Source organism: Canis lupus, chromosome 27 (genome assembly GCF_011100685.1).
Source record: "Canis lupus familiaris isolate Mischka breed German Shepherd chromosome 27, alternate assembly UU_Cfam_GSD_1.0, whole genome shotgun sequence".
NCBI classification, from domain to species: Eukaryota; Metazoa; Chordata; class Mammalia; order Carnivora; family Canidae; genus Canis; species Canis lupus.
This window is the reverse complement of record NC_049248.1, coordinates 3,400,951-3,415,796: the sequence shown is the minus strand read 5'-3', so window position 1 is coordinate 3,415,796 and position 14,846 is coordinate 3,400,951. Positions and strand designations below refer to the sequence as shown.

General features: G+C 41.9%; 2 protein-coding genes across 10 annotated transcripts in view; one reads left to right on the top strand and one right to left on the bottom strand.

The window, feature by feature from the left end:
• The window catches only part of B4GALNT3 (beta-1,4-N-acetyl-galactosaminyltransferase 3), a 132,844-nt gene extending 122,104 nt beyond the window's left edge, over nucleotides 1–10,740 (top strand). Inside the window, exon 20 of the mRNA XM_038576381.1 lies at nucleotides 10,443–10,740. Coding sequence (XP_038432309.1) covers nucleotides 10,443–10,488 — 46 coding nt within the window. The 3' untranslated portion in view covers nucleotides 10,489–10,740. The remainder of the gene's footprint in view (nucleotides 1–10,442) is intronic.
• Nucleotides 1–14,846, bottom strand: part of NINJ2 (ninjurin 2) — an 84,207-nt gene that overhangs the window by 24,613 nt on the left and 44,748 nt on the right. Inside the window, exons 1-2 of one of the 9 annotated variants that reach the window (XM_038576387.1) lie at nucleotides 1,934–2,170; nucleotides 1,334–1,408 (exon numbers count right to left, since the gene is read on the bottom strand). The exons of the other annotated variants lie outside the window; for them this stretch is intronic. The gene's annotated coding sequence lies outside the window, so the exon portion shown is untranslated. Of the gene's footprint in view, nucleotides 1–1,333; nucleotides 1,409–1,933; nucleotides 2,171–14,846 lie in introns of those variants that run through there. 9 annotated transcript variants of the gene reach the window in all.

The window sequence follows — 14,846 nt, the reverse complement described above, 5'->3', positions numbered from 1 at the left end:
TCTGCCTTCAGCTCAGGTCATGATTCCAGGGTCCTGGGATTCAGCCCCATATGAGGCTCCCTGCTCAGTGGGGAGTCTGCTTCTCCCTTTCCTTCTGCTGCTCCCCCTGCTTGTGCTCTCTCTTTCTCAAATAAATTTTAAAAATCGTAAAAAATAAAATAAAATGGAAAAAATTAGAAATCTGAATATCCTATTTCAACTTCTCAAATTAAGCTGTAAGGTTAACTAACAATAATATTGCTTAATGCAATAATTCTGTTGTTTATTTGGCAAAATATTAAGACATGACTGCTGACAAAAAAAGAATAAGGGTCATAAGATCAAGCCTGAGTCAGGCTCCGAGCTTAGCACAGAGCCTATTTGAGATTCTCTCTCTCCATCTCCCTTTGTACCTCCTTCTGCTCAAGTTCTCTCTCTCTCTTAAAAAAATATAAATAAATAAATAAATAAATAAACAAATAAATAAATAAATAAAATCTTTTCAAAAAATTAAAAGGAACGTCACAGATATTACAAATTATATCCTTAACACACTTAATGAGTGCTAAAGTATATTTATAACCTCAGTTTTCTAACAAAGCAAAGTGACTGTATTTTTTTTTTTTTTTAGATTTTTATTTGTTTATTCATGAGAGACACACACACACACACACACACACACACACAGAGAAACATAGACAGAGGTAGAAGCAGGCTCCATGCAGGGAGCCTGATGTGGGACTTGATCCTGGGACTCCAGGATCATGCCCTGAGCTGAAGGCAGACGCTCAACCACTGAGCCACTGAGCTACTCAGGTATCCCAGAGTGACTTTACATATACAAGGAAAAAAACAAAATGCTAAACACCAAAATGTTAGCAGTTACAGGCTGTGAACTTATGACTACTGGTCTGGTTCTACTACCTGTGTGACCTTGAGCAAGTCATTAACCTCTCTGTGCCTCAAGTTCCTCACATGTAAAATGAAAATAACAATAATGTCTTCCTGACAGATTACTGTGAGGACTAAATGAATTGATGCATGCAAAGTGCTTACAACAGTGACTGGCACGTAGTCAGGACTTAATAAATCTCAGTATTGCTGTTATTATTAGATGTTTCCTTACATGTGGGCTTTTGGAGCTTCCATTTTGTTGACCCAGGCTATTAAGGATTAAAACAGACAATGAGAATATTTTCTGACACCAATGGACTTAAAAGCTATAAGAATGGACAAGTGAAAATAGGTCCCATAACTCAAAGAATAATGATAACACATATTATTCATATTACATAAAACTAAGGAGATATTATACATATGTGATAAATTGAAGAAGTCTCAAAAAAAAATGTACCTTGAGATGGAACAGTGCCAAGTGAAATTCCTACTTCTCTTGCCATTAGCCAAGATTTCACGGAGGAGACAGGATCTTAGCAGCCACCGAAGAGAATTTATTAGTGGGAATTACCATCAACAGCATTAAGAAGTGTCATAGGAGCCTGTATTTCTGAAAATAGAGCTAACCCTGAGTGGAAGGTGGGGCTGTATTGGAGTGGTCAGATTGGGAGGACCCCTGCACTGTCAAGGTCCAGAGGGCCCAAAGGCCTTTCCCTGGTTGTATCCCTCTGGTATACCATTAAACCCTTCTAATATAAGGAACCTTCTGTATCACCAGTAGGATTTTCTTTGTAACTCTGGGCTCTTGGGTAAGTAGGAGGTCCCTCCAGAGACAACTTTTTTTTTTTTAAGATTTTATTTGTTCATGAGAGACACACACACACACACAGAGAGGCAGAGACATAGGCAGAGGGAGAAGCATACTCCTTGTAGGGAGCCCAATATGGGACTCGATCCCAGGACCCTGGGATCACGACCTGAGCTGAAGGCAGATGCCCAACCGCTGAGCCACCCAGGGAGTCCCTCCAGAGACAACTTAATCTCTCTTATTAAATACCTTTCATAAGCATATGCAGATAAGCCTTCCGTAGAGAACTCTGCTTGTTCACAGATGCAGAGACAGCTGCTGGTATACAGAATTTAGGCACTGACATCGTGGGTGAGCCCATAACCTTTCATTCCCTGTGTGTAGATATGTACAGATAGTACTCTGCCAATGACCTGTTTCTAGAATGCCCAGGATGATTCCAGACTTGGCTATGTCACAGATGCTTTCACTTACTTCCCCCTGGGCATCCAGAGGGTGAGTCCAGAACTTACATTTACTATTGCATTCTGGTGGCCCCTTCCCACTCTTCTCTCCAGGGAGGGGGGACTGGCAGTGGATTCCAAAGAGACTCTGAGGTGGCTGCCTGAGCTTGCCTGTGGTAACCAGACTGGACTGTGCCAAGGGTGTGAATGGTATAGACCCGGCCACAGGCCACCTTCAAAAAAGGAACTCACTCCTGATTCAGCCTGAGCTTCTAAGAAATGAAGACAAAGGGAAGGAGATATTTAAAACATGGTCATCAATTGAATTTAAGTATCTGATTGGAGTCATTCGAGGTATTCCTAATATACACCAAACTATTAATAGCAATGATCTCTTGATAGCAGAATTAAGAGAAATTTAAAATATTTAAAAATATATATTTCTACAATGTTTGAATTGTTTTTGACAAGAGTGTATTTGTTTTATAAACAGAAAAAAAGAAATATTAAAAGAAATATTAAAACAAATAAATAAAACACAAATTTAAAAAAGTCTGTTCTGTATAGTTAATTTGCCAGTGGGTCTCAAAAGCCTTAACAATGTACTTGCTGGGATGCCTGGGTGGCTCAGCGGTGAGTGCCTGCCTTCGGCCTAGAGCGTGATCCTGGAGTCCCAGGATTGAGTCCCACATCAGGGTCCCTGCATGGAGCCTACTTCTCCCTCTGCCTGTGCCTCTCTCTCTGTGTCTCTCACGAATAAATAAAGAAAATATTTTTTAAAAATGTGCTTACCGTTTGAAGTAGTAGTTCCACTTTAGAAATCTAAGGAAAATAATCAGCAGTGTGTGAAAGATTTAGTTTTGAGAATATTCATGATGGTCCCATTCATAACAGTGAGAATGATACATAACTAATAATAGTTTGGTTGAAAATTATGGTATAATCATACTATGGGATATTAGTATTTTAAATGCTAATTACTTTAAATGCTATTATGTAAGAATTATGATGACATATTCTTAGAGTAGAGCACAAATCAGGAACTAAATGTGTGTACCTCATGGCACTATGTACATAAATCAAAAGACTGGGAGACTCTTAAGAGTGCAGATGCCCATTGACAGATGAATGGATAAAGAAGATATTGTATATATACACAATGGAATATTACTCAGCCATCAAAAAGAATGAAATCTTGCCATTTGCAACGACATGGATGGAACTAGAGGGAATTATGCTAAGCTAAATAAGTCAGTCAGAGAAAGACAAATACTATATGAGTCCACTCATATATGGAATTTAAGAAACAAACAGATGACATAGGATAAGGGAAGGAAAAATAAAATAAGATGAAAATTGAGGAGCGGCAAACCATAAGAGACTCTTAACTATAGAAAAGAAACTGAGGGTCTCTGGAGGGAAGGTGGGTGAGGAGATGGAGTAACTGGGTGATGAACATTAAAGAGGGCATGTGATGTAATGAGCACTGGGTGTTATATGCAAATGACGAATCACTAAATTCTACCTCTGAAACTAAAAAAGTTTTTTAAAAAAGTTTCCAAATTCTGAATTTGCTTCATTTTAAGAATAAGAGGATATTGTTGTATCTTCTAATGCTCTACTTTTTAAATTAAATTAAATTAAACTAAACTAAATTTATTTATTTGAGAGAGAGAGCATGCAAGCAAGAGAGTACCAGAGTAAGATTGAGAAGTAGACTCCCCGCTGAGCAGGGAGTCCAACGTGTGGCTCCATCCCTGGACCCTGAGACCATGACCTGAGCTGGAGGCAGACACTGAACCAACAGAGCCACTCAGGTGCCCTTATTGCTGTACCCTTGTAATGAAGTAATTATTTACTAACTTGGAACTACTATTAAAATGATAAACTGTTAAAAAAAAAAAAGACTGGGAGACTCTACATGAAAATGTTAACTGTGGTTGTTTCTGAGGGGTCAGATTATGGGCTTGTTTTGATTTTCTGTCGTCTTTCGGAAATTTGCCAAGATTCTATAATAAACATGTAGTACATTGGAGTCATATTGTACAATGAGTCTTTTAAGATTTATTTTTCTAAAGATTTTATTTATTTATTCATGAGAGACACATACGGGGAGGGAGAGAGAGAGAGAGAGGCAGAGACACAGGCAGAGGGAGAAGCAGGCTCCATGAAGGGAGCCCAATGTGGGACTCCATCCCAGGTCCCCAAGATCAGGCCCTGGGCTGAAGACGGCACTAAACCGCGGAGCCACCGGGCTGCCTGAGTCTTTTAAGATTAAAAAAAAAGTTCTATTCACTGAGAGACGAGAATAACAACACTGAATCCTAGAAATTTAGGGGCACTTGTAGCCTGCAAGAACAGGTAGGTGTTCCAGACACAATGGCGAGCCATGTGCTGAGAAGCTGGGGGTGTGCTGGGCTCCTCGCCATCTCTAACCCTCACAAAGTGCTGCAAGGATTATTATCCCCATTTACGGATGAGTAAATGGGCTCGGAGAGGTGAAGAGACATATCAAGATCTCCCAGCATGTTCTCGGCTTTACTGGCATTTGGACCCAACTCTCCACAGCCAGGTTGGCCCCTAGGAAGCCCCCAGCACCCCCAGAGAGGCGCTCATGACCCTGCCCCTGGGCTGGCCTGCTGCCTCTCCTCAGTGAGGTCAGCGAGGTCACACTTGCACTCCTACATGCCTGAGTAGGGGCTCATGTTCCTCAAGATGTCCCCCACTGACTTGCCGGTGACCCTCTTCACACGGCCAGTCTCTGAACACAGGACACCTCCGATGCCATGCCGAGGTTGACACACTTCAAGCAGTGGGCACCCTCTCCTTAGGCCAGACTAGCAGAGCCCTGATGTTCAGCAGGCCTCCCCTGTCTGGCTTCTGAGTCTTGAGGAATGTGCCCAGGAGTAGATTCACATCTACTCTTTTACTCCCCAATCTCTGGAGCAAGGGGTGGGGGATGGTTCTTGGCCGCCACCAAGCTTCAACACCTCAGGTCTGAATTTCTCAATTTCTTGGGAGGTCCCTTGAACTGGAGCCTCTGAAAGACATGGACAAAGCTAGGGAGAGATGGAGCTAGAATCTTCCAAACTGGGTAGAGCCGGAAAACGGGTTGAAATGAGATTGATGAGAGAGGAGGTAGAGGCAGAACTGTTGTTAAACTTTTCTTTTGTTCCCCATTTCTGTTAGCACTCTTCTAATGTTTATGTAATTTTAAAAACTCCACCCTGAGTTCTCAAAGAGAAAAAAAAAGATATGTAGACACTTTCTCAAACCCCTCAATAGTTAACCACCACCATTTCCTCTGAGCTTTGAGATTCAGGACAGATTGGTTTAGGTCCACACTGACGGAGCCTTATTTATTCAGCTCTCTCCTCTCTGTCACTTGTTGGCAATTCATTGCATTTGCAGAACCTGGCAGGGCAGCCAGTGCATACTGAACACTCTATAAATATTTGTTGAGCAAATGAACTAACTGGTTTGCATCCTCATTCAGAACACAATCTGAGGTTTGCAAGTAGGGAGGGGCTTTTTGTATTATTTGCTATTAATAAAAGGAGAGATCTTTTTAAAAATCAAAGAAACTATTTTCTATGGAATAAGAGTGTCAGGTTAGGCACAGTTTATTAATTTGTCTGACTCAAGAAGCACTATTTTTAGGTACATCCCCTAATGAAGCCAATAGCCATCCTTTAAATCACCATCAGATTGAGAGTAATTGTGTTACCTCGGGTTTGATCTAATGTGTTGATAAGTTGAAGAGCACTGTGCATAAGATAAGCTGGAGACTTCCACATTCAAGAGTGATGACACTAGAGACTTGCTGGATTGACTCTGGAAATTCCATCACAAAAGCTTTATTGAGATACATACCATACAATTCACCTCTCCAACGTGCACAATTCAGTGGCTATTTGTATATTAGCAGAGTTGTGCCACCATCACCACAATCAATTTCAGAACTTTTTTTATCATCCTGAAAAAAAACCATACCCATTCCCTCCCCATCCCCTGGACTCCATCCTAGGCAATCACTGATCTATTTTCTCTGTATGTAGAGTCCCCTTTTCTGGATATTTTATGTAAATGGAAGCATTTGTGACTTTGTGACTTTCACTAAGCAAAATGCTTTTTTTTTTTTTTTTAGATTTTATTTATTCATGAGAGACACAGAGAGAGAAACAGAGACACAGGCAGAGGGAGAAGGAGGCTCCAAGCAGGGAGTCTGATGTAAGACTCCATCCCGGAACCCCAGGATCATGCCCTGAGCCAAAGGCAGACGCTCAACCCAGGCATCCCACAAGCACAATGTTTTTAAAATTCATTCATGCTGTAGCATGTATCAGTACTTCGTTTCTTTTTATCATTAAATAAAATTCCATTGTATGGATATACCACATTTTATTTATCCATCTTCAGCTGTTGACTATTTGAGTTGTTTCCACTTTTTGACTATCATGAATAATAATGTTGCTTTGAACGTTCATTCATTGTGTGAATATATACATCTAGGAATGGAATTGCTGGGTCATTGGTCTATGTTTATCTTTTTGAGGAAATGCAAGACCATTTTCCAAATGGCTGCACCTTTTTACATTCCCATGAATACAGTGTGAGGTTCCAATTTTTCCACATCCTTTTTTTTTTTTTTAAGATTTTATTTATTTATTCATGAAAGACACAGAGAGGCAGAGACACAGGCAGAGGGAGAAGCAGGTTCCCTGCAGGGAGCCCGATGTGGGACTCTATCCCAGAACTCCAGGATCACGCCCAGAGCTGGAGGCAGACACTCAATCGCTGAGCCACCCAGACGTCCCCAATTTCTCCACATCCTTAAGAACATTTGTTATCTGTCTTTGTGATAATAGCCTCCTAGTGAGTATCAAGTGGTATTTCATCATACTTTTGAATTTGTCTTTCCCTGATGGCTAATGATTTTGAACATCTTTTCATGTGCTTATTGACCATTGGTATATCTTCTTTGGAAAAATGTTATTTAGATTTAAAAATTGGGTTAGTTGCATTTTTATTATAGGTCATAAAAGTTCTTTATATATTCTGGATACAAGTCCCTTATCAGATATATGATTTGAAAATATTTTCTCTTATATAGGTTCTCTTCTCACTTTCTTGATGGTGTCATTTGGAACACAAAAGTTTTTAATTCTTGTGAGGCCAATTTATTTTTTCCTTTGTTACTTGTGCTTTTGGCATCACATCTAAGAAGGCTTCACATCATGAAGATTTACTCTTCTATTTTCTTCTAGAGTTTTAAATTTTTAGCTCTTATATTTAGGTCTATGATCCATTTTGAGTTAATTCTTGTGTGCGGCTCTCCAGTTGTCTTGGCACCCCCTACTGAAATGACTGTTTTTTCCCCTACTGATTTGTCTTGGCATTCTTATTAAGGATCAATTGATCACAAATCTGAAGGTTTATTTATGGGCTCTAAACTCCATTTCATTGATCTGTAGGTCTATTCTTTTGCCAGTAACACACTTGATTACTGTAGATTTGCAGTAAGCTTAAAAATTGGGATATGTAAAAAAAAGGGGGGGGGATATGTAAGTCCTCCAAACTTGTTCTTTTTCAACATTGTTTTGGCTATTGTGGGTCCCTGGAAATTCCATTTTTTTAGGATCAACTCCATAAAGAAGTTGGCGGGATTTTTTTTAAAGTAGGCGCCACAGGGCAGCCCCGGTGGTACAGTGGTTTAGTGCCGCCTGCAGTCTGGGGTGTGATCCTGGAGACCCCAGATCGAGTCCCACATCAGGCTCCCTGCATGGAGCCTGCTTCTCCCTCTGCCTGTGTCTCTGCCTCTGTCTCTCTCTCTCTCTGAATAAATAAATAAAAATCTTAAAAAATAAAATAAAGTAGGCGCCACACCCAACATGGAGTCCAATTCACAACCCTGAGATCAAGACCTGAGCTGACAGCAAGAGTCTAATGTTTATCTGATTGAGCCACCCAAGTGCCCTGAGAAGTCATTAGGACTTTGAAAGGGATTTTTTAAAGTACAAACTGCAAGGACAAAGAGAATGGAAGAATGGAAGAAGAAAGTAGAGAAAGGAGGGGTAAATAACTTGGCCAAGAAATAGAAGCTGTGGCCTGATGCCTGCAGAAAGGAACCAATAATAGGACATAAGTTCAGGAAGAGACTGGATTTGGAGACACAGCATACCAAGGAATGCAGAGCTGAGATGGGAGATGAGCTGAAAGTCTATTTGCAGAGAAGTCCGATACTTCCGATTTCCCCCAAGATCCCCTCAAAGCCTGGTGACATCTCCTCCTCAAGGCAAGAGATTAGAGATTTGTTCTTTTCTAGAGCAGTGCTCTTAAATCATGGTTCATGAACTGGTTTAAATGCACAAACTTTGTTCCTGGATCTAATAAGTACAGAAAATAAGAATAGTTTAGAATTTTTATAGAAATTTGAAATTGCTTCAACATTCAAGTGAGTGCTTTTGCTGAGCAAGATGTAGACCAGTTTTGATGTGTGAACTCCTGTTAGGAGTCATGTGTGGTAGGAGATATGTACTAGCCATGTACATTTAAAACTGCATGTGGGTCCCCAACAGATCGGAAATTTAAAAACTGGTCCTTCACCACGAACAGCTTGAGAAGTATGCTCTAGATGCTGACAGATTTGGTTGTATGTATAGTTAGGAGAGGGTTGAGGTTTCCTGGTTAAAGAGCTGCATTCTCAACAATGGAATATCGAGCCTTCCTCCCAAATTTATTCGAGAAAATTGGCAGCTGGGATTATACCCTCCCCCAACACTTATCCCCAGACAGGAGTCTAGAAGATTCTTATCAGAAAAGATTTAATGGCCCAGAGAGACTTTTAAACACTGACATTTAGAAGTTCTCCCAGATAAAAAGCTGCCTGACATCCCATCTCAAGATCTCCACAGTAAAGCTCTTCAGTGGACAAGCTATACCCGTGCACCTAAAGCTTAAAATAAACTTTAAAAAGGTTTGTTTTGTTTTTTGAATAGGCTTTATACTAACATGGCTCAGAATTCAAAATATTCAAAAGGGTGCAATGAAGAGGTCTTCATCAGTTACTTCTTTGTTTCCTTTCCAGTAAACTGTTTAGTGCCTTACTCTTTATTTTATTATTATTGTTATTATTATTGTTATTATTATTATTAATGCCTCACTCTTTAATATAAATAGGAAGTCTATATGAAAGACAGACACCAAATGAAAGGAATAAGAAGTGCAGAGAAGGGATCCCTGGGTGGCGCAGTGGTTTAGCGCCTGCCTTTGGCCCAGGGCGCGATCCTGGAGACCCGGGATCGAATCCCACATCGGGCTCCCGGTGCATGGAGCCTGCTTCTCCCTCTGCCTGTGTCTCTGCCTCTCTCTCCCTCTCTCTGTGTGACTATCATAAATAAATAAAAATTAAAAAAAAATATTAAAAAAAAAAAAAAAAGAAGTGCAGAGAAAAGAGAAAAGAATATAGAGAGAAGAAAAGTTCAAAACGAGGAAAAGAATAATGTCCCTAGAGACAGAAGAGAAGGTATTATACCCATGAAAGAATATTAGCCTATTAGAAAAAGGAACATTCAGAGAACATAAAAAGAGAACTCTGAGAAATTAAAAACATGGGGATCTCTGGGTAGCTCAGCGATTTAGTACCTGCCTTTGGCCCAGGGCATGATCCTGGAGTCCCGGGATCGAGTCCCACATTGGGCTTCCTGCATAGAGCCTGCTTCTCCCTCTGCACCACCCCCACACCCCATGTGTCTCATGAATAAATGAATAAAATCTTTAAAAAGCCAAGAAATTTAAAATATAAATATTTAAAATTCAACTAGAAAAGTTAGAAAAAATAATTTATAAAATCTTCCAGAAAGTAAAACAAAGAGGCAAAGAGATGGAAAATTAGATACAGAAGCTAGGAAAATCAAAGGATCAGATCAGGAGATCCAAAAATAGAACACACACACAAAAAAAAAGAAGGGGGAAGAAATAATTAAAGAGGTAATCAAAGGAAATTTTTTTCTACAGCAGAAGTTAATAAGTTTCCAGGTCAGAAGGACTGATCAAATGCACAGTATAATGAATGAGGAAAGAGTCATCCTGAGGCACAGCATTGTGAACTTCCAGAACACTGGAGATCAGAGAGAAGAATCTAAAAACTTTCAGATGTGAGACACAAAGGACAGAGGATTGAAGTGGTATTGGACATTACAGCAACCACTCTGGAAACTAGAATTCTATACTTGGGCAAAACTATCAATTGAGTGTAAAGCCATTTTCAGTTATGTTAGTAAGTAACATTTTACTTCCTTTGCTCGCTTTCTTAGGAAGTTACTGGAAGATATGCACTGTCAAACCAAGGCAGTAAATTAAGGACGCAGAAGACACAGACTCCACAGGACTGTGGGTAGAGTTGCCTTGGCCCTAACCAGGATGGACAGGAAAGGAAGGAAAGAAGAGATGGAGGAAGAATGAAGCCATGAATTACATGCAAGGAAAAAGCAGAGGCAAGAGACCAAGAGGGTCTCCTTTGGCTCCAATTCTTCCTGAGGCACATTTTTAATCCTGCACTTGGCTTTGTGAGACACTCCAATATCCTTGTAATAAATTCCTCTTGTTTCTTAATCACTTCACCCTGGATTATAGTCCCTTGCAGCCAAAGGAGTCTTCCTGATATTTTTGCTACTCAAGGAGTTAGAACCAGCAGCATCAATAGCATACGGGAGCTTCTTAGGAATGCAGAATCTCAGGGGTCTCTCAGACTTACTCAACAGAACTGCATTGTGAAGAGATTCCCTCTGTACATTAAAGTCTGAGAAGCACTGTCCTATTATATCTACCTCACAAGGTTGAGTACAGGGCATACTAAAGGTAATATGTAGAATACGTGACCACACAGTAGGTACTCTGGAAGGCATTGATTATGAAGAAGAAGGAGGAGGTCTGGGCGGAGGTGGGAAGGAGAGGAAGAGGAAGGAATAGGAACACTTGGGAATGACAATTGCAGTTCTTGGGTCCTTGGAAAATGGTGGTTCTGAACCAAATTACAAAAACAGGCCCACAGCAGAAAAGGCAATCATGTTTATACCAGGAAACAGATTTCAGCTCTATTCCAGGAACCTGTTGGGTTAGTCCATCCAGGTGTCTACGACATGGAAAACCAGTAAGAAAAGCCACCTCTTGGGTGTGGCAATTGGCTGTGAGTGAGTGACAGACACTTAGCATCTGCATGACGTTTGGCAGGAGAAATGCTGAGCTAACGCTGCTTTTCTCAGCAGGGCAAGCATCCTGCCCCAACACTCAGGAAGTAGGTCAGGAGGAAATATCCTGAGTGAGCAGTACTGAATTGCTTTTTCAGGCAGAAATCTGTGGCCCATAGGACTGGGGGTGGATGGAGAATGGGAATGACAGGACGTTGGGGGACCACTGCGGGGGTAGGGGTAGGAAATCGCACCCTGTTCTTGGCAGGAGGAAGGTTGCCTCTCACATAGTTTTCCTGGCTCCAGTCCTTTGGCATTTGGCCACCTTCTTTGTGCTGGGGGTTCCAGTGACTTTCTAATGCTGAGCAAATCTGAATGAAGGTTGGAAAGACTTCAAGGGAAGGAGATGTGCTTGTAGAAAATCCTTGTCCTATCTCAGCTGTCAGAGTGTGTGGATAGAGGATGATTATCCCAGGTCCAAACCTCCCTAGGAATTCTTACTCATCATTGCTTTCTATTTTTTAAAAAGATTTATTTATTGATTGATTGATTCATGATAGACATAGAGAGAAAGAGAGAGAGGCAGAGACATAGGCAGAGGGAGAAGCAGGCTCCATGCAGGGAGCCTGACATGGGACTCAATCCCGGGTCTCCAGGATCATGCCCTGGGCCAAAGGCAGGCGCCAAACCGCTGAGCCATCCAGGGATCCCCTCATCATTGCTTTCTAATTGCCCATCAGGGTTTGGCACTGAACTCAGTCCTTTAAAAAAAAAAGTGTTTATTTGAGAGATCATGAGCAAGAAGGGTAGAGGGAGAAGCAGACTCCCCACTAAGCAGTGAGCCCAATGCAGGACTTGATCCCAGGACCTTGGAATCATGACCTGAACAAAGACAGACACTCAACCAACTGAGCCACCCAGGCACCTTGAACTCAGTCCTTGAGAGTCTTTACCAGGGAAGCACTTCAGCCATCAAAGAATTTACACACTAGTCTCCAGTCCTTTAAAATGTCTGTGGGAATCTTATCCTATTCAGAAATAACAAATTCCGCCATCGTCAAACGGCTGTCTCTGTGAAAGGCTGAGTGTACATACTGCCTTTGTAGCCACTTCTACAGCGACGAAAGCCTAACATTTCCCGTGAATAGCAGCAATAACATATTTACTATATGCCAGGCACTTTTCTAAGCACTTTAGGTATTTTAATTCATTTGATCCTCATAATGACCTCGCAAGGCTACATATAATATCAGTCCCTATTGTACAGATGAGAAAGCTGAGGCAGAAAGAGAGTCAATGAGGTCACATAGTAAATGGAAGAATTGGGATTCAAACCTAGGCAGTCCAGCTCCAGGGCCTCTGTTCTTTAGCCATTCATTGTACTTAAACATGGGTGCAGGTGTCTGCAGCAGCTTTTCTGCAAACTGATCTCACCTCCACCTTAAACAGGCTATCTGATTTTAGCCAGATGACTCAAGGCAATAAGGGGAGTGGCAAGAGCAGAGGTGTCAGAGGTAAAAGATCTGGATTCTACTCCTGGCACTGCCATTTGAAAAGGAAGGACACTTACACGGATTGAATGCACAACACAGGTCAGGTGCTGGGCGCTTTCCTGGTTTGATCTTCCCATCATGGAACTAAAACCCATCCCTGGGTTTTAGTTTCCTTACACGTCAGGTGGAACAGGTGATTTCAGTGATTCTGTCTAGACAATACTCACTGGAGAGTTACTAGGTGGCCAAGTGTGATGCCAGGTGCTGAAGGGCACAGACAAATGAAGTAAAGATCTTGCAAGACTCACAGTCTAATTCTCTGTTGTTTTATAAATCCTATGGAGTTGAGCGTGGCCATTATCACTCCTGTTTTTTAAAACAGGGGAAATGATATTTGAACACTCAGTTCAGTTGTGGCCAAATACAGTGTGACCGCAGGTTTCTTTCCACTCCCAATCCTCCCACTTCATCTTGACAGCACCGGGACTTAAAAGCTACAAAGTCTACTTTGAGTTCCTAACTTCCCACAGTCATATTGTATTTCCGTTCTGCCTTCCCCATCCTGACAAGTGCAGACACACACACACGTAGTGCTGGCCCCCCAAAAGATGCAGCAGGGTCAATGCTATTGAGTAGCTGAAAATCAGTCCCCTCTGGCAGCCCCCCTTTGTCATCCAGAGCCCAAAACAGAGAGTTGAGAGGGTCAGTGCACAGTCAGCAAAGCCACAGCTACCATATGCATCGTGACTCATTACCATCTGCTGACTCGGAACTGAAGCCTCTTGCTCCGTCAAGTAATTATGGTGTGCAGGAAGTCCTCAGCTAAAGATAAGGCCAGTCTGGTGGCTGAAAGGAAGGGGTCAGTGAGCGCAACCTTCTCTTAGACACACCTGCTACTGCCACAGGCTCTTCTGCAGCGGCCAGCATGATGCCCTGCCAACAGGAGGTGCCCAACGCAGCTTTGTTGGTGGATTAGCTGTTCTGAGCCACTCTGCCCAGCACAGCTGCAGGATGGGGTTGCTGGGCAGGAACATGATATGTGGGTCTAGTGCCTAAAGGAAATGATTTCAACTCCCTCTTGTTTCGCAGGGCTGAGCTATGCCCCAGAGAACTACAGCACAGAAGATGTGTTCTTTAAAGAACTCAGTATTATACAATTCACTTCTGCAATCTGTCCCAAGGACTTCCTTTTCCACCCCCTAAATTAGGATAGGGGAAGAGGCACACCATCCTCATGCTTTCTCAAAGTGGTGTAAGAGTGCAGAGAGCTTTGGAGATCGCTTAGTCTAAGCTCGTCCTGATGGCATCCTCCTCAGCCTTCCCACTTCCATGCTTCTGTGCCTGCCATATCTCTTCCCTGGTGAGAGCCTCCTCTGCGGGCTAGAGTTAGGAGAGATGAAAACTTCCAGGAACCAAGGCCAGTATTGCTTATTGTAGGAGGTCATCCCCCAATATATATGTGACCTTCTTATGGTGCGGTAGGATTTCTGACTGGGCACATGACCACCTAGCTAAAGTCAGCCTTTCCCCATCTATCTTGCAGTATGTCCACATGATCAAGTCTTAGCCAAAAAGAAGTTAGCAGGAGGGGCGCCTGGGTGGCTCAGTCAGTTAAGCATCTGATTCTTGACTTCGGCTCAGGTCATGATCTCAGTGTTGTGGGATGGAGCCCAGAGTCAGGTTCTGCACTCAGCAAGGAGTCTGCTTGAAGCTTTCTCTCTCCCTCATCTTCTGCCTCTCCCCGCTACTCTATTAAATAAATAAATAAATAAATAAATAAATAAATAAATAAATAAATAGATTTATAAGAAAGGAAGTTGGCAGGAACAATTGTGCAATTAAAAGGAAGGCCCATGCCTTCCCTTTTCCCTTTTTTCCTGGTTAGACTGGACACTACAGTGAGCCATCCTCAACCATATGCATAAGAGAAATATCTTGAGAGTATATTAACAAAATAGAAGGAGCCTGGGTCCCTAACATTGAGGAGCCATCATATTATCCCTGCAGTGTTTGTTCTCTGTCACCCATGGGAGAGAAA